At 42.6% G+C, this 19,131-nt stretch overlaps 1 protein-coding gene across 4 annotated transcripts in view; it reads left to right on the top strand.

Annotated features, from left to right (window-relative positions):
• Nucleotides 1-1,111: 1,111 nt before the first annotated feature.
• The window catches only part of CCDC68 (coiled-coil domain containing 68), a 51,783-nt gene continuing 33,763 nt past the window's right edge, over nt 1,112-19,131 (top strand). Inside the window, exons 1-3 of one of the 4 annotated variants that reach the window (XM_072757893.1) lie at nt 1,112-1,179; nt 15,405-15,500; nt 18,141-18,271. In XM_072757893.1, coding sequence (XP_072613994.1) covers nt 18,155-18,271 — 117 coding nt within the window. In that variant the 5' untranslated portion in view covers nt 1,112-1,179; nt 15,405-15,500; nt 18,141-18,154. Of the gene's footprint in view, nt 1,180-1,676; nt 1,777-15,404; nt 15,544-18,140; nt 18,272-19,131 lie in introns of those variants that run through there. The other 3 variants (XM_072757895.1, XM_072757892.1, XM_072757894.1) reach the window with 3 other exon arrangements.

Here is a 19,131-nt window from a genome sequence, read left to right as displayed (position 1 = left end):
CGCTATGTAAATTACAAATACTTTATAGTTCCATATTTTCTTTAATCCTGAGTGATTCCCCGTTCTCCTCCCCAGAAAAGTCATTAAAATTATTTAGGTAATGGTGCATTTGCAGAACTATGAAACACAGTCAAAGCTTGGTAGTGGTTAGGACCGATTAGTTTTATTAAACCCTCTCTCTTCCTCCAGGAAAGTGCACAGAATTTGCACCTGCCCCTCTGATCTGGTCAGTTTCTCCCGGGTGTGGTGGGACTTAAATGCAAAGTGGGAAAAACACCTAAGTATTATTATTTTTAGCAACTTTGTCCAAAATGCTTAAAAAGTAGAAAAGCTTTGCACTTTGTGGTGCTGGATTACTCACTGGGCTGTGGATCCCATGTGTACCTGGCAAAACTGGGACTAATGGGGCAGATTTCCCTCTCCAAGGAAGGTTAAGGTCAGAAAGGGGGGGCACCCACAGAACCCAGGGCCGCTCCCAGATTCCAGCTCAGGAGGAGGAAGTGGAGGGTCTAAGGGAGCAGCTCAGGGGCCAGCTCGCAAACGCAAACCCATCAACCCCCGGCCCCATAACAGAGTCAACAGCTGGATTTCTTCAGTGTTTAAAGTAATTATAAACACCCCTGGCTACTGGGAGCCGGAGGGGTCTATGAATATATCCGTATCTATTAACAGAACCTCCAGGATTAGTTAAGCAAAATCTACCTAAAGAAACATCAACGTTCACTTCTCCGGCTGGGTCTCCATCTACCGCTTCATGTGCTAGGAGAACAAACAACAGACCCAACAACGTTTCTTTGGTCTTTCTTTGGGGGGCGGGGGGGGGGGAGCTGGAAACCCCTCCTCATGGTTTTCCCAGGAAGATTCAGAATCCCCTCGGATACTAGGGGACTGGGCTGCAGTTTTCTGGGTCCGGTAAACGGAGACAGGCGGGGTCCATAATGAGGGTTTGCTCCGCAGCCCCTAAATGTCTATGAATTTTCAAAGGGACCCGGGAGCCCAGCCGGAGGGCCCAGGAGTCCGGGCTGGGCCCGCCCGAACCTCACCGCCGGCGGCTCGCGTCCCCGCGGTGCGCTCCGGGCGGGTGGGGGCGTCCACGCGGAGGGGGCGGGGCGGGGCGGGGCGGGGGCGGGGACCGCGACCGGCCACAGATCCCCTGACCCACAGGCTCCAGTGATAGAGGTAGATGCCCTCCCCCGCCTGAGGTCACAGGAGCCGGGGGGGGGGGGGGGCCGCGGGGGCGCGAGGGGCGCGGGGGATGCGCGGGGGATGCGCGGGAGGTCGCAGGGGCGCGGGGCTGCGGGGGCGCGGGAGGTCACGGGGGGGAAGGACACGGGGGCGGGGCCACGGAGGCGCCCCGGGGCGCGGGGGTGCGGGGCCACGGGGGGCGCGGGGTGCGCGGGGGGCCCTGGACGCCCCCTGCGCTTCCGCGTCAGTCTGCCGTCGCCCCCAACTAAAGTTTTCCGCGAACAAGGAAGCCCCGGGCGATGAGCGGCGCCGCAGAGCCCTCCTCGGAAGCAGCCGCGGCCCCCTTGCGGCCCCGCGCGGACCGGAGCGCAGGGTTGGGGCCCCGGAGCCGGGGGCGGGGGTGCAGGGGTGCGCGGGGGGGGTCCCGGAGCGGGCGGGGCGCAGGGCGGGGCTGCCCCGGAGCGCGGGTTCCCCGCCCCCCCGCCTCCCGGCGCCGACCTCTGCCCGGGGCGCAGCCTACGGAGGCGGAGCCCGACCCGCCGGCGCGGGAGGCGGGACGGACGGCGAGGCCGGGAGCCCCCGCGCTGCGAGGTAGGCGAGCCCGGCCCCGCGACCTGGCCCCGCGGAGCCCCCCACCCCCCGGGCAGGCGCAGCAGGGGCGCAGCCGCGGGCGGTCGGCGGGGTGGGGGGGGGGCGCCTGCCCGGGTCCGCGCCCCCGCCCTGGGGGAGGAGCCCACCCTCCCGGGAAACGACCACCTCCCTCCGCCCGGGGCGCGTCTGGCTTCTTACTTAGGCTGCGGTTTGGCGGTGCCTTTGCCGGCGGGGGGTCCCCGGGGGGGTTCCCGGGGGGGTGTCCCCCGAGGTCCCCGAGGTCGAGGGGCCGGGACACCTGCGTCGTCCTCCTGTGGCGCCGTGACAGGTCCCTGGGCCCGCGGCTTTTAAGAGCACAGAGGGGTGAACACGAGTGGTCGTCTTCCCCTTATTCTTTCCTGCCGGCCCTCGGGCTGCAGGTGCCCTCGGGCCGCAGGTGCCCTCGGGCTGCAGGTGCCCTCGGGCCGCAGGTGCAGGTGCCCTCGGACCGCAGGTGCCCCCGGGCCGCAGGTGCAGGTGCCCTCGGGCTGCAGGTGCCTCCGGGCCGCAGGTGCCCCCGGGCCGCAGGTGCAGGTGCCCTCGGGCCGCAGGTGCAGGTGCCCTCGGACCGCAGGTGCACGAAGCAGCAGCATGGCCCTCAGGGCGACCGCTGTCCACCGTCCTGGGGATTGGAAAGCTGCAAGTTACAGAGCTCATGGCAGGCGCACAAGAGAGCCTTAGTGTCTTACACAGGACAGCCTAAGGACGGCTGTTAGGGACTGAAGACGTGGCTGTGACTTTTAAACCCTTCAATAGACGGGGGAATATATATATGTAATGTATAAAAATATATAAACATGTGAAAATATATGATATATAAGTATATAATGCATATAAAGTATATAATATGTAAATGTATGAAATATATAAAATATACAATATATACATATATAATACATAAAACATGTTTATATTATATATTGTATTAAAATTTTGATGTATAAATATATATCATATATATATAAAATAAGGATCAGAAGAAGCAGTTAGACCCAAACATAACTGAGCTCCATTATATTATAGTTGTTTTACTTTAGGAATCCAAACTTTCTTTACTACCTTCTAGTAAAGACTACATGAAGCACCAAGGGAAATTATTCTGCATTTGCAATAAGAAAAAGAGAATCTGCCCTTTTGATTTTACCTAATGTTATTAAATATTCAGTTCTGGAGAAGTCTGGTTTTTCAGAAATGTGATCTGAGCCAGAGTCTCAGGTACCCTGGCAGACACAATCGGCGCTGTTGTTTCCTGTTACCAGCCTGTTTCCCCTCACACTCCCCCCCAACACTGATTGTTTTAGAGTGAAGGCCCCTGACACAGAGGAATTTGTGCCTAAGGCAGGGTATACCCTTGTGGCTCCTCAGCTATTTACAGAAAGAATGAAAACAGCTTACACTTCCTGCAAATTTCTTAAGGTTCCTAATCTTTGTGACTTGCTGAATAAATTTGGTAACTAAAGCTGCTCTAAAATTTTGAAATAAATACGCTATTTCAGTTATATCATCCACCTTTATTACTTTGTGAATGGATAACAGGCATGTTATTTGTTAGCTGATTGATTTACAGTGTGCTGGACAGTGGGGTTGTAATCCAAATTCTGGCTGAGGCTGAAAAATTAGGTGTATATTTATTTGTTTGGGATCGTGACTGAAAACAGAAAGAACTGAAGATTTGGAAGGGAATTAAAAAGTCGTGGTTTCAAATCTCTTGAGCTGAGATATTTATATCAAAATTATAGGCCATTTATCAATAGGAAATAAATTCATATTGGCCAAATGTTACTATCAACTTAACAAGGTGTTTGAGTGAATTTGCATTTTACTAAGCATGAAAATAGCCATATACACGGGTTTGGAAAACAAAAGCGTGAATGTGTGTGCGTTCAGTTTTAGAATCTGTCTGCTGTATGTGTGGATTTGTGAGCCCGTTCATGCATTGGTTGAGCACCTGTTGGGCAGGGCACTTTGTTCTGAGTTCAAATCAGGTAAGAAGGGGTGGATACAACTTTGTGTAACTAAGTCACATTCCTGTCCTCATGGAATTTGCACAATGGTGGAGTTCTCCAGAACACCTTGGGATCCTAGATAAGAACCATATCAGTGATCATCTATCAGTTTTGACAGTGACTGGAACTAGATTATCTTCAAATTTAAATAGTCAACTCTAAAAATTATAAGGGACCTTATATATTATTCAGGTCGGTGTTTTTCTCTTTTGTTTAGATTGGGAAACAATTTAGGAATCACATGTTCTGAGTTTAATATCATGAAAAATTGAGATGTTAAGCCTGAAAGAACTAAATATCAATTTCATGCAAATTAAATACAAACTAAACTTGTAGTAGTGGAAGCCAATAATTTAGCATATAAATCAATGAATGAAAATTTTCAAATTGAGAAAATTCTATCCATCACATTATTTTTTCCTGTGAATTAGAAAAAACAATTATACTCTACCCCAGAGGAAAAGACTTACTTTATCCAAGTCATTCTTGCTTTTTTTGTTGTTGTCATTGTGGCTGTTTTTTTTTTTTTTTAAAAAACACCTTTATTGGAGGTGTAGTTTACATACCCTAAAATATATCCAAGTGTATATTCAATGATTTTTAGTAAATCTATGGGATTGTGCAACCATCATGACAATCCAATTTTAGAGCGTTCTCAGCATCCACAAAAGATTCCACCTTCCTGGGGATCCCTGGGTGGCTCAGCAGTTAAGCGCCTGCCTTTGGCCCAGGGTGCGATCCTGGAGTCCCGGGATCAAACCCCACGTCGGGGTCCTTCATGGAGCCTGCTTCTCCCTCCTCCTGTGTCTCTGCCTCTTTCTGTCTCTCTCTCTATATATCATAAATAAATAAATAAACAAATCTTTTAAAAAAAAATGATTCCACCTTCCTATTTGTTACAACTTTCCTCAACCTCACCCCCGGGCAACCATTAATCTACTCTCTCTGTTTAGATTTGCTTTCTGGACATTTCACACAAATGGGGTCATACAATAGATGGTCTTTAGCATCTGGCTTCCTTCACCTAGAACAGTGTTTCTGAGGTTCATTCAGGGTGTAGCATGTATCAGTAGTTGGTTCCTTATTATTGCTACTATTTCATGCCATTGTAAGGCTGGTCCGCATTTTGTTCACCAGCTAGTAGAGTTTTCTGCATTTACATTTAAGTGGGAAGACAGATATTTTGGTCCAACTTCCATGGTAGCATAATTTGAAAATAATTGATAGGAGCCAACCTCTTATTTGTATCATGAAAAATATATTTCTCTATGGATTACTGCTATTTTCTGTGATCTTCCTGTGATATTCCCATGAGAATAGTAAATAGTAGACCCTGTGCAAGTAGCAGAAAGCATCATTTGGGATTCTAGGTTGGACTTGGAAGATGTTTCACTCTTGACATTAGCATGTGTGAAAAGACTTCACCTCCTTTGCTACATTTTCTTCACAAAGGATGCATTTAGAGTGGGTGAATTTTGATGATTGACCTAACAGCAATAACTGAGGTACTCTCAAAAATACAAGTGCTTCCTGGGGGTGCCTGGGTGGCTCAGCGGTTGAGCATCTGCCTTTGGCCCAGGGCGTGACCCCGGAGTCCCGGGATCGAGTCCCACATTGGGCTCCCTGTGCGGAGCCTGCTTCTGCCTCTGCCTGTGTCTCTGCCTCTCTTTCTCTCTCTGTGTGTCTCTCATGATTAAATAAATAAATAAAACCTTTAAAATAAAATGAGTGCTTCCTAATAACATTTTAGTGGCACACTTAACATAAAGCATGAGTCATCTATAGCCTCAAGCCTTAAAAAGTTGAAGGGAGTGCAAGTGGATTTATAAGCTTTTAGTTTTGTTATTCTGTGGTTTCTATGATTGTGCTAAAGAATGAAAACAGATACAACTGTTAATTTATTAAATCAGGCACTAGTTTGAGCTCTTAGAGCAGAGAAAATCTAAAACAGAACAAAATCCCACTTCTTTTTTCTCTGGGACCTTTTTAAGGACCTAGATCAAAATTATAGCTCACCAGCCAGTGGTGGTGGTTTTCTGTGTGTTGTCCAGAGAACAGACCAAATCAGAACTAACACTGAAAAGCATTGACCTTTTTGAATTACCTTTCCTAGGAATCAGGAACGTTGACCAGCAGTTCTGGTAGAGCTGTTCCCTTGCACACCTCCATTCACCTTGCTTTGTGCCAACTACTACAGCAAATGTATTCTTAGAAGGTTATGCTTGACAACTTCTGCTGAAAGATCCTCTTAGAAGGATTTCTCCGGTTGAGTAGAAACCCTTCTAGAAAAAGGTTCTGTGAAACTAAAGAGAAGACAATATGTCTCTTCATGCCTGTGCGTTACTACTGAAATTATGCATTATATTGGGGGGAAAAAAGATCATTAATAGAACTTAAAGGTCTATTTTATGGACAACTTAGAATGCAAAGGACTTTATTTTTAAAATTATAAAATTTGAAAACAAGATAGCCTAGATTAAATAACATAGTTTTCCATGGTTGCATGTGTTCATTTGGAACTGTTTTTTCTGCTTGAACTATCAGAACAACCTGCTGAAATCCCTGGGTGGGAATACTCCTTTGATGATCCGTGGTGGGATGAATTAATCAGACTCTACTGGTAATGGTAATGCCTTTTTTTTTTTTTTTTTTAAACTTGGTAAAGGCTTTAAAAAATCTCTGGAACGGGTGCATTTTTCTAGACTTCCACTGACCATGTCGTTCTAAATGTGTCCTAAGAGTCATATATCATTTACAGGACTCTCTCCTCATCCTTCCCACTTTCATATGCTCTGAAATTGGCGGGGACAAGCTGCCTCGGTTGTGTCTGTTCACCTGCAAGAGGGAGGCTTGATCAGCGTTGAGCTGTGAGTGTCTGTGAGTTATTTTGATGAGCTCACTCACTCATGGCTCCTGATGACGTCATCTGCTCTAAGGAACTAGATTTTACCCAGAACCAGAAGCTGCCTCTCACTCTGGTATCTTTCCGTGAGCCTCCAGATTTGGGGAACACGCTGCACTGCCTGTGCGTCAATCTGACGTCTTCCTGGGGTGGGAGGGCCTGGCTGCCGGTGGTGGCCTTCCTGGACAGACTTTGAAGTCACTGACCCAATAGTCTACGTGCAAATGGGCCACTGTGAAGAGTAGAAACAAGTTAAGCATCTAGAAAACGATTAAGAAGCGGTCGGGTAGATGAGATGAAGGTTCAAGGCTCATGAGTTAGACTTAAATCTTGTCGTGGCAAATATTCTTACTTCTTATAGACTTCTATAGATTTTCTCCTACTTTTCCACATTAGTGAATAATAAGTATGGGTGACTTCTTAGGATGTTTAAGATTTCCCTGGGCCTCCTCTGTCACCATATGGAATGTCAGGCTTCACTGGCTACTCTTGTGGCAACAGTGGTTCTACTTTGCCTTTTACCAATCCTGATTCCATCACTGTTTTGTTTTGTTTGCCATTTATATTGTTTTGGGGTCACTAATTTGAACAAAGGGAAACAAATCCGGCTGTGACTTCCAGTTAGCTCTGATAAAATCAGTGAAGGTCCTTGGCTTTTAAGGTCTCAGTTGTACTTTGCTTTCTCTAAGCTGTTGTTGCATTATTATTTTTTTCAAATAAAAGTTTATGAGCTCACCTTTTTTAGTAGAGTTCTGTAAGTTTTGACAAATGGTTTCAGTCACAGAACCATCATCACCTTCAAGATACAGAACAGTTATGGGGTGCCCGGGTGGCTCAGCCAGTTAAGTGTCTGCCTTCGGCTCAGGTCATGATCTCGAGGTCCTGGGATTGAGCCCCACCTCAGGCTCCCTGCTCAGTGGGGAGTCTGCTTCTCCCTCTCCCTCTGCCTCCTCCCCCCTACTCTGCTCATGGCCTCACTCTCCTTTTCAAATACATAAAATCTTTTAAAAAAGATATAGAACAGTTATGTTATTCTGTTCCCCACCAGAATTCCCCTCTGTCCCCTTTGTAGTCAATCCCCCCCATTCCCAATCCCTAGTTAACCACTGATCTGTTTTCTGTGACCGTAATTTTGAATTTTCTAAATTTCATATAAATGGAACGAGAGTATGTAGGCTTTTGGATCTGGCTATTTTCTGTAAGGAAAATGCTTTGGAGATTCATCCACATTGTGTGCATCAGTACTTCATTCTTCTTATTGATGATTAGGATTCACCTATGGATGTATATTTGAATTTTCCCCAGTGTTTGGCAATTAGTAACATCTGTGATATATGGATCATAGACCTTCATTTCACTTGGGTAAATACCTAGAAGTGGGATTGCTGGTTTACAGTGAGTGCTTAACTTTATAGGAAACTGCCTAAGAGTTGTCCAACGTGCCTGCCCATTTTGCATTCCCATCAGCAACAGACAGGAGCTCCAGCCACTCTGTATCCTCATTCATACTTACCTCCTTACTGGAAATTTTTTTTATTTTTTATTTTAAAAAATATTTTATTTATTTACTTGTGAGAGACACCCAGAGAGAGAGACAGAGACAGAGACAGACAGAGACTTAGGCAGAGGGAGAAGCAATCTCAATGCAAGACTCGATCCCACGACGCCGGGATCATGACCTGAGCCAAAGGCAGATGCTCAACCACTGAGACACCAGGTGGCCCCTGGATAATTTTTTAAATGAAGTAAATTATGTTGGAGCTAAAATATTCCAGGATGAGTTTAGGAAGCTAAAGATATTTTGTCTATTCCTGAACCTTTTACTCTTAAAATATTTTATAAAGTCACAAGAGATATTTTCTGAAAGGATACTTTCCTTTTAAATGTTACAAATGACTAAGATAAATGTCATTGACGTATGCTTTTTTTCATATGCTCTTCATTGCCAAGTCCTAAGTGGTTTTTGAGTTGACTGTTAACTGAGGTCAATACAGGAGGGATGGTCTGACTAGAAGGGTGGACAGTGAGGGGACAGCTGAGCTGAGGCTTTGACACTTCCAAGCGATGTTCTATAAGCAGATGCCCGCTATGGGCTGTGGGTGTCAATATGATGATTTAATATTCTTTAAATGTGCATGATGGGTCAGACACTTCGTGAAGCACTTTTTGTGCACTATACTGTTTAATCCTCATATAACTCTGTGGTAAATTCAACAGTTGCATCTGAAATTTTCATTTGGGGAAGCTGAAGCTGAACGTTTGAAAACTATTCAGAGGCCACCCAGCTAGCAGGAAGTAGCACAGCCTTATGCACAGCACCCACCAAGTCCGAAGCCACCATTTTTAAGCCATGAGGCCACACTGCCTCTGTCCAGGGAATAAATCTACTGGGACAAAAACATCTGCTCACGGTCCTAGAGGATGCACCAGGGAGCTCACAACAGGAGTTACTTGACGGTTACTCAGTGGTCTGACTACTATACTAGCTGGGGCCCAAGAAAGTAGGCTTAGAAATCTGCTCAGAATGCAGCAGAAGGCAAGGTGATGAGCTGGAAAGACCCAGCAGACTCATGGCTTGACCTCCACGACCATCAGTAACCAGCTGTTTTGCTTCATCTTGCTCAGCCTCCTTTCCTCATCTGTAAAGTGGGAATAGTAACACAAACCTTTCAGGGTGTGTGTGAGGATTATTAAAGGTAGCAAACCCTAGGCTGCATGTAGTAGGTGCTCAGCAGACTCTGGTCCCTTCTCCCCAGTGTTTCCCCACAGTGGATGGGACTCACGTGATTTACTCCTTTTTGCAGTTTAGTAGCCATACGGGGCACTGGGTGAAATCTTCAGCTGCTTTCAAAATTTCAAATTATGCCGATGAAATATGAAGATAGATTATTTCCTTACAAAGACACCAGGATTTAAGGCCAGTATATCTGGGCCACCTGGTATATCAGGTAGAGGTCAATTGATGAACTTGAAAACCTTGAGTCACTTTTCTGTGACTTGATTGCATTATACCTGTGTACATGGATGGACTTAGATAAAGCTGTAGATATATAGATGGTAGGTATTGTTGTACAATACGTTGTCATGATTAGTTTTGACAAATTTTTTTAAAAGATTTTATTTATTCATGAGAGACACAGAGAGAAAGAGGCAGAGACATAGGCAGAGGGAGAAGCAGGCTCCCTGTAGGGAGGCTGATGGGGGACTCGATCCCAGATCCCAGGATCACGCCCTGGGCCAAAGGCAGACGCTCAACCGCTGAGTCACCCAGGCATCCTTAATTTTGACAATTTATGGGAAATGATTCTTCAGTAAATGGCAGGGTGTTTATCAATCCCATTTATTTGTATTTTCCATGTGTGCCGATATTTCAATCTTTTTAAAAAACTGAGATAGCTTTTATTTCATATCTAAGAGTTTCTGTAGCATTGGTTATGATGTAAATATGTGTTTGTATATAAATGAGTATCACAAATGAATAAAATTAATTCTACTTTAAAAATCTTAGTTTATTACTTGAACAAAAGTTATTACTACTGGAGCTAAGGTTTACCATGCATGTCTTCTGATACAGTGTGCATCGTTTTCCAGTAAAATACACAGTCACCTGAGATTTAGCCAGCTGACACTGGATGTCACCATTGTGCTGTGTAATGTAGCTGCAGAACAGGTGTGCTGTTTAATATTCAAGACACGGTCAGTCTCTTTAAGAGTTTGGAGATATGTTAGTATTTTTCCCCTCATGTAACCTAATTACCCTGATTCACTTTTCTTGCAGCTTACTTTTGCAGCTTCTAACATCGAAGCTCTCTAGAAGAGTGACCAAGAATGATGACGAAACAATATTCAATATTGTCAGCTCAGAACTCAGAAACTGTGCTGAAACCCATCAGGGCTCTTGGTTGCAAACCTGTCAGTTTAGTTCATTGGCTCTGGATAACAAGTTGAAAAGGAACTTCCCGGTTTAGAAATGGGAGAATCCAGTGTGCTGGTCCCTCAGCCAAGAGCAGGCTATCACAGGAGGAGGAGAGGGTCCTGGCATTGCCACTGGTCACTAGATGTCACCACTGGTGTTCTTGCTCCCTGGACACAAGGCAGCACTCTGTGAGGGACTCCTTCCCTTCTCAGAATAATAATGAGGTTTTCACTGCCTCCAGATTCAACAAGCCCCAGGGCCAATCCCTTTACTGGCATTTCCAGATGGGAGCACCTGGTTGGCTGAGGGTTGGCTGAGTCTAGGTGTTGAGTTGAGCACCCAGTTGGCTGAGGGTTGGCTGAGTCTAGGTGTTGAGTTGAACACCTGGTTGGCTGAGGGTTGGCTGAGTCTAGCTGTTGAGTTGAGCACCCAGTTGGCTGAGGGTTGGCTGAGTCTAGGTGTTGAGTTGAACACCTGGTTGGCTGAGGGTTGGCTGAGTCTAGGTGTTGAGTTGAACACCTGGTTGACTGAGGGTTGGCTGAGTCTAGCTGTTGAGTTGAGCACCCAGTTGGCTGAGGGTTGGCTGAGTCTAGGTGTTGAGTTGAACACCTGGTTGGCTGAGGGTTGGCTGAGTCTAGGTGTTGAGTTGAGTACCTGGTTGGCTGAGGGTTGGCTGAGTCTAGGTGTTGGCCTGTGCTCCAGCCCGAGGGAGTGAGGAAGAAGAAGTCTTTTCCCGCAGAGACTCATACAGGTGGTGATTCGGCATATCTGAGAAGGAGAATCAAGTGCCAGAGAGCCAAAGCATGCCATGCGTCCACCATGGTGCCTTCGGGTAGCACCCAGAGAAGTGAGTTGAGAATACCACTGGGCAGTCAACTGAATTTTAGTGTCCCTTCTGTCCCCTGACGTCTTGGCACCTGGCAGTGTCCCACACTTCACTTCAACCCTGAGGGAGCCGTACCAGCCAGGGCTAGACCTGTTCTTGGTAGCTGAGGAGACACCTCCTTGGGCAAACTGGAAGTCTTAACAAGTTTCAGTCTATTAAAAAAAAAAAAAAGTCCCTGCTACATCAAAAGAAAAGGGAAAAAAATAAAAAAATAAAAGAAAAGGAAAGTGGTAGGCTACACTGTGTACTTTAGTGTTTCATCTACTACCACTCCAAGCAAATTCCAGCCTCTTCTCTTACTGCCCCTTTGCCTGGAACCCTCATCTCCCAGGCGGCCACACAGCATCTCCTCCTTTCATTCAAGTCTTTGGTTCAAATGCCACCTCTTCAGATTGGCCTTCCCTCACCACTCAACCAGAACAGCACCTCCTTTTGTTCTGTTGTGCTTCCCTGCTTTTCTTCCTCACGCTTGTCCCCACCTCTCATGTTCCCAAGTGTTCCATTGTTTTATAACATCTGTCTTCGGGATCCCTGGGTGGCGCAGCGGTTTGGGGCCTGCCTTTGGCCCAGGGCGCGATCCTGGAGACCCGGGATCGAATCCCACATCGGGCTCCCGGTGCATGGAGCCTGCTTCTTCCTCCGCCTGTGTCTCTGCCTCTCTCTCTCTCTCTCTGTGACTATCATAAATAAATAAAAATTAAAAAAAAAATTAAAAAAAAAACATCTGTCTTCCATCTATGCTGAAAGTCTCATGAAGGCGGGGTGTCTGGTGCACCTCTGGGGTCACAGCACCCCACACAGCTCTATTCAATAAATGTTTCATCTATGAATGACTCAATCAAAGATTAAATAAATGATGAAAATACCGTTGTTAGAAGCTCTGAATACAAGCAGTTGCCTGTACTCATTTCTTAGGACTGCTGTAACAAAGTACCGCGGACTAAGTAGCTTAAACATAGCAATTGCTTGTCTCACGGTGCTGGAAGCCAAAGTCTAAGGTCAAGGTGTTGGCACTGTTGGGTTTTCCTGAGGCTGTGAGGAAGGGCCTGTTCCATGCTTCTCCTCCAGCTTCTGGTGGTTTGCTTGCAGTTTTGGGCGTTCCTTGGCAGGTAGAAGCATCACCTTGAGCTCTGCCTTCAGCTTTACATTCTCCTGTGTGCATCTGTGTCTGAATTTTTATAAAAACACCAATCGTATTGGATTAGGAGACCAGCCTATGCCAGGGTGACTTTGCCATAACGAATTACATCTGTAATGATCCTACTTCCTAATGAGATCACATTCTAAGATACTGGGAAGTTAGAACTTCATCGTAGGAATGGGGAAGGAGCAATACTCAACCCCATAGCAGTGCTTCACACGTGTTTATTGTATAATGGATAAGCCATTCTCACATCATTAAACAGAGAAGTAGGTTTGCTTACGTTATCCTGGGCGCCCAGTGATGTGTTGGTTTATGGCACAGATTACAATTAATGTGTATGAATCACTTTGTAAACTGTAAACTGTTCATTAGACGTTAGCATAATCAGTTGGGGATGTTGATGAATTATTGATGCATTTTTGAGAAAGAACTGATACCATGGATTTTCTTGTCTTAAAATCCCAGAAGCAGATCTTCCTTTATAACCTACCTGGGTCTGCAGATGGTTTAAAATATTACCCGGTTCATCTCTACTATTCAGACTGCTTATCAGCAATAATTGTGGATAATGGATTATTTCATTTACTCATTGGACAAACATACAAATCATTTATTGTGTGCTATGCACTGTTTTAAATGCTGGGGAAATGTTACCTTGCAAAGGACCCCATGTTGTTTATTGTTTCTCTCATCATTAGTTATTAATATTATCTGAAATTTGCTGATAAGGAAACTAAGGCATAAGTGGTCGAGAAAGTTGTGCAAGGTCACACAGCTACTGAGTGGCAGAGGCAGGCCGTGAAACCAGGCGGTCTGCCTCTAAACCTTTTCATTGGAGAATGTTCTTTCTTCATGGAAAATCTCATGGAAAAATTCAGTGTGTGACAAAACAAAGCAGAAGCACTTTGGTTCAAGTTGAGATGGCAAAGCCCTGTCTACTTAGCACCTCCCCGGCCCCCCGGGAGCCCTGTTTGAAAAGCCCTGATCTGGGAAATAACACCTCTTGGTGTGATGCCACTTATAAGCTGTCTTCAATCCACTGTAGCATAAAGCAAATAAAATTCTTTTCTCACTTTAATTAACTGATTGTGTTTTATTTTGAAAATTTTATCTGCCTAATCTACTTCTGGCAGAAATAAAATGCTAAGATGGATTTTCCCCAGGATGGTAATGCCATATGGCAATTTGGACTTTGCTGGCTTAAGTTCCCCTTGGGTTTCTTTATAGAAATCAAGGACTGTGATCACAAAAATTTCCTGAATCAAAGAGAGGAATGGAATTGGATTTCGTTTGAATAGAGCTGGATGTAAACTTTGCAACCAGATGGGCATAAACTACCTCCTCTGTTATCGGCTGCGTATCTTCTGTGGTTATTGATAACATAAAATAATAGGAGCAATGGTATTAACCATTACTGCCCATTGAGTGCCTGCTGCAACCAATGAAGTTAAAAAAAAAAAACACTCTGTTTTACAACTCTAGGTGTTTTATTATCCCTATTTTACAGACAAAGGTAAGTTGAGGCTAAAATTCTATGTAACTTGTTTAAGATGGCCCAACTAGTGAGCGGAAGAGGTTCGATGTTTTGAGAAATATCAGTGATAAAGGAGCCGAATTCCTTGATATTAAGAATAAAAGGCACAGAAGAGAGTATGTTTAGGACATATAACGTGGGGCCTGGTGTGATTTTCAAATTATGAAAGACCGTGAGAATGCATTTGGGATCGCTCCCAAAGACTGATTAACTCCTATGCTGAAACACCTCTCATCATTTGTTAACGTACACGGTGGGTAACATATTAAAAAGGAAAAAAAGAATGCAAATCAATCACATGGGACCGTAGATCAGGGAGGATTGAACCGGAGAACCAAATGGAACTCAGACCACATTGGTTGTTCTGCTCACTTCTATTTTCCCACAGATTTTGCTCCCACTTCTGCTCCATCCTAACCCAGGGGTCAGCAAACTTATCCCGTGAAGGACCAGAGAGTAAATATCTGGGACATTGCTTGCCACATATTTTCGCTGCTGTTGTAAATCAAAAACAGCAGAGACAATATGGAAATGAATGGCTGTGGGTATTGCAAACTTTCAAGTATGAACACTAAATTTGAACAACATATAATTTTCATGTGGCACAAAATGATGTAGCTGTTTTGATTTTTGTTAAGTGTGTGTGTGTGTGTGTGTTCATTTTAGACCATTAAGAAATGTAAGCACCATTGTGACTTTACAGACTATGCAAATAGGTGGGAAGCCAGACTGGGCTCACATGCCTGCTGACCACACTCAGGCTTGATCATCCCCCTCTGGTTTTCAAACACATTGCTTATTGTCTCTATGGGTGTTTCTTTTACTTCAAGTTGCATTTAAATGATGTTTTGGACCAAGAACTTCATCCCAGAAGAGACTTCAGAAGACCAAGTACCAGAGGTACTTGCACTCACATTCTGCAAAAGCAGACTTGCTGAGTTGCAGCTGCCAAATCGACTTTGGGCGAAATAAATAGAAGCCATAGTGGTTGTCTAAGAATATTTATAATAAAATGGAAAATTCTTGGCATACTCTGTCAATTTCATTGAAGATTAAAGAATAAATTCAGGACTTAGAATTATTCCAATAGCAAGCTAGTTTTAAAGTGATAATAGCTAATACGAAAATTCTTTGTGTGCTTTACCAGCATAGGTCATTGCTAAATTTTAAATATTTTTGCTGTTGTTGTTTTCTTCACCAGGGAAGCCAGCCTTAATGTAATAGAAACACCCTTGAACTTGGTGTCCCAAAGACAAAGGCTTGAGTTTCAGCTCTGTTCGTTTTCCAGTGACCTTGGGTAAGTTACCACCTACAGGAGTCTTGGCTTCTTGTTCAGTAAGGTAAGGTGAATAATCCTACCTCACAGAGCTTTTCATTTTATTGATTTATTTCTTTTTAGTTCTTTACTCTTTATTGGGGAAATTTATAACAAGAGACAAAGTAGAGGAACATAGTGAATTCCATGTGCCCTTGACCTATTTCAGTAATTCCCTGCATTTTGCCAAATTTCTTCCATCTTTACCCCACCCATTTTCTCTCTCTGCTAGAGTACTTACATTGTATTTTACAATTCTAAATGTAATATTTCAGTATGGATGACTAACAGAAAAGATCTTTTAAAGAATATCATAATTCTAATATACCTAGCAAAATTGCAATGGTTCTTTAACATAACCCATTATCCAATTAGACTTAAAGTTTCCCCAGCTGTCTTAAAATGTCTTCATATACCTGGTTTATTTGAATCAAGAGCCAAGGAAGATTCAGATATTGCGTTTGGTCACATGTTTCTTTAAGACTCTTCATTTATGGCAATTTTCCTTCTCTTCTTCCCATCTTTCTTCATATAATTTGTGGAAGGAACTAGTTATTTGTCTCATAAAATGTCACATAATTTGGATTTGGCTGATTGCAACCTTCGCCCTTGTAGAGTCATTGAACATTTTCCTCTTGTTCAGATGCTTACTGTCCTTAGATATAGAGGCTTGATTAGATTCAAGTTCAATTCTTTTTTAAAGCATACTTTGTAGGTGATGCTTTTTGCATGTGATTGTACGACATCTAGAGGACAAAATATCTGGTTGTCTCTTTCTACTTCTGTCATGATTGATTAGTAAGGTTCCCAGGTTAATGCATTCTTCATCAACCTCTCACCTAGTGATTTTGGCACTGGTTGATGACTGTTGTTTAGATCCATATTTCATAAGAGTTTGCAAAATGTAGGTCTAATTCTATCATCCACTTAGATTTATTAGCAGGACTTCTTTAAAAAGAAAAAGAATCAATTATTTGGTTACCATGAAATATAATTCATACAAGAAAGGCAAGATAAATGCTTGTTGGTGCATTTATCTCACTTCCTCTTTTGAGCTAATGTTAGTATAATGATGGCCTCTCTCCATTGAGTTGGATGATGATGGTTACTGTTGGTGGTGGTTTTTCTCCTGTCACCATGATTTCAGGAATTTATAATCCTTCGTATTTTTCAATCCTTCACAGTCCTTCCTCTATCAGATTGGCTTTGTGTAATATTAAGTCACCTTCTGCCTTCTGGTAGAACAAGATATCTCAGACTTACCTTGTATATTTCTTGTCTCAGACCTAAATCATTCAAGAAGCCATGATTTCTTTTTAGTAGAGAATGATATACTGAGACCATGGTCTGGGCACTGGGAGCATCAATTGCTTATATTTTGAAATTTTTGAGTGGCTGGACCTAGAATACATTTTTTAGAGGAAAATAAATCATTATTTTATATTCATAATTTCAGTTTGGATTATAAGGTGTTTACAGAACATTTTTGCTCTAATTGTAGGATTTTTTTTCTCTATGTTCAAAATTTTAGTTCTTGATGTTAAGAGAATGACTTTGTGGCTTTATTCTACATCATGCATACATCTACATCATACATCATACATCATGCATACATCTACATCATACATGTGGGTGAGTGCATGTGCATGCACATACACATATACTACTTTCAAAATAGCAATACCAATATTTCCACTAACAATATTATTAATGAGTATAGTTTAAGATTGTTTTGCACTTCCTTTTGTTCTTAGGGCATAGCACACCTGGGATAAATAGCCCCTGGCATGTGTTTTAAAGTCACTTCAAGTAATTCAATAATAATTCAACTTGTTATACAGATATAGTTATTTGTGTATTTATTTCTTATTTTAGAAGGATTTCATTTCTCCTATTTAATTTAGTTTTACTTTATAATTAGGTAAAACAATTACATTGTCCAGTGTCAAAACTTAAATCACAGATTTTCCCCTTCTATCCACCCCTTCCTTCTTTTAGAAATCACTATGCTATACATCCTTTATATAACCTTTTCTGCACCATGTCTTTTTTTATTGAATCATGTATCCTAGAGAAGACTTCATAGCAGATTATTCAACTAGTCCTCTTTTTGTGGATATTTAGGCTTTTCCCAATATTTTTCTATTACAAATAGTTCTCCAGTAGATGACCTTTATAGGCTCTTGAGAGTTAAAAAAGAGTATAAAGTGACATATAAGTGATATATATATATATGATATATACATATGATTTTGTTATAATATATTATTTTAGTTCCACAGTCATTTATTAAGTGCTTACAATGTGCTGGAATATAAAGATGAATAAGATGCAATCTGTAGTCTTAAGGTTTTATAGTCCAATATGACGTGGAGTAAAAAGAGACATTTTACATAGTTTCTTCTCAGATAATTTGATTTTTATACTTCTGATCAAGGAATGCTTCAGCTGGTGCTGTTTTTATATTAAATTAATTCCTGGATATATCCAGATATCAATAATTAATCACATGTTCTACTATATTTAATTATAGTGCTAATACAGAACTTCTTTCAGTTTATGGACCGTATTGTCATATCATCAAAGAAATTAGTTTTGACTAACTGATTTGTGTTTTCCTAGAGCCAGAATTCACAATGACAACAGTAACAGTGACCACAGAGATTCCCCCAAGTGGTAAAATAAAAAATAACTCTTCCCTGTATGAGTCCACATCAGCTCACATTATTGAAGAAACTGAATATGTGAAAAAGGTATGCAGGTGCTGGAAATCGATCATGATTTTTTAAAATGCAACCTAACATGGATGGGTGGGCTTTGTTTCTCCCTCCGTAGAACCTGTGAGGACACATTTGGTAAAGGACAATCCCAGCAGCTGAAATTTCAACACATGTTTGGTAACCTCTCTTGAGGACACAAACCTCTGTTTCCACACATGGCATAAAATTGAATCATGGGCCAGAAGGGTTCAGAACACCTATCAGCACTTAATTTGCCCCACACTCTTCACCACTGCACTTCCTACTGTTTTATATCATTTCTCAGTTGTTTCATGAGTGTTGCTACTGTGCTCCCAACTAGATGTTTATGTTTTCTCTGAGTTACTATCTCTCCTTACTGCTTCCTTTTCACAGTGCTGGGTTGCTCTCCTCAGTGATCACATGTTGGCATGTGACTTCATTACAAATGTGAAATCTTATGAGAATCCAGTGATAATGGCTGACAAAAGTATATATTCTTATGAACTGTTTCTTAGAACAGATAGAAAAATTTGCACCTCGCTAGTTTATAAGTTACTTAGATTAATTCATCTTTGAGTGTCTTACAATTCCATAGGTCACTAAGACATGAGGCTTATATTTCATGCATAAATTTGTATGATCTTCTCTTAGTAATTATTCTGTAGTAATTACTAAATAGTAATTATTCTATAGTAATTGCTAGCTAGTAATTATTCTCTAGTAATTACTAGCTAGTAATTATTTTGTAGTGATTACTAAATAGTAATTGTTTTATAGTAATTACTAAATAGTAAATTAGTACTAAATTGCTACATAGGAAAAATAGAATTAAATAGTATTAAATACTAATTACTAAATAGTAATTATTTTGT

This window comes from Vulpes vulpes, chromosome 5, assembly GCF_048418805.1.
Source record: "Vulpes vulpes isolate BD-2025 chromosome 5, VulVul3, whole genome shotgun sequence".
Lineage (NCBI taxonomy): Eukaryota > Metazoa > Chordata > Mammalia > Carnivora > Canidae > Vulpes > Vulpes vulpes.
Note: the sequence above shows the minus strand (reverse complement) of the source record. Positions and strands in the feature narration are given on the sequence as shown.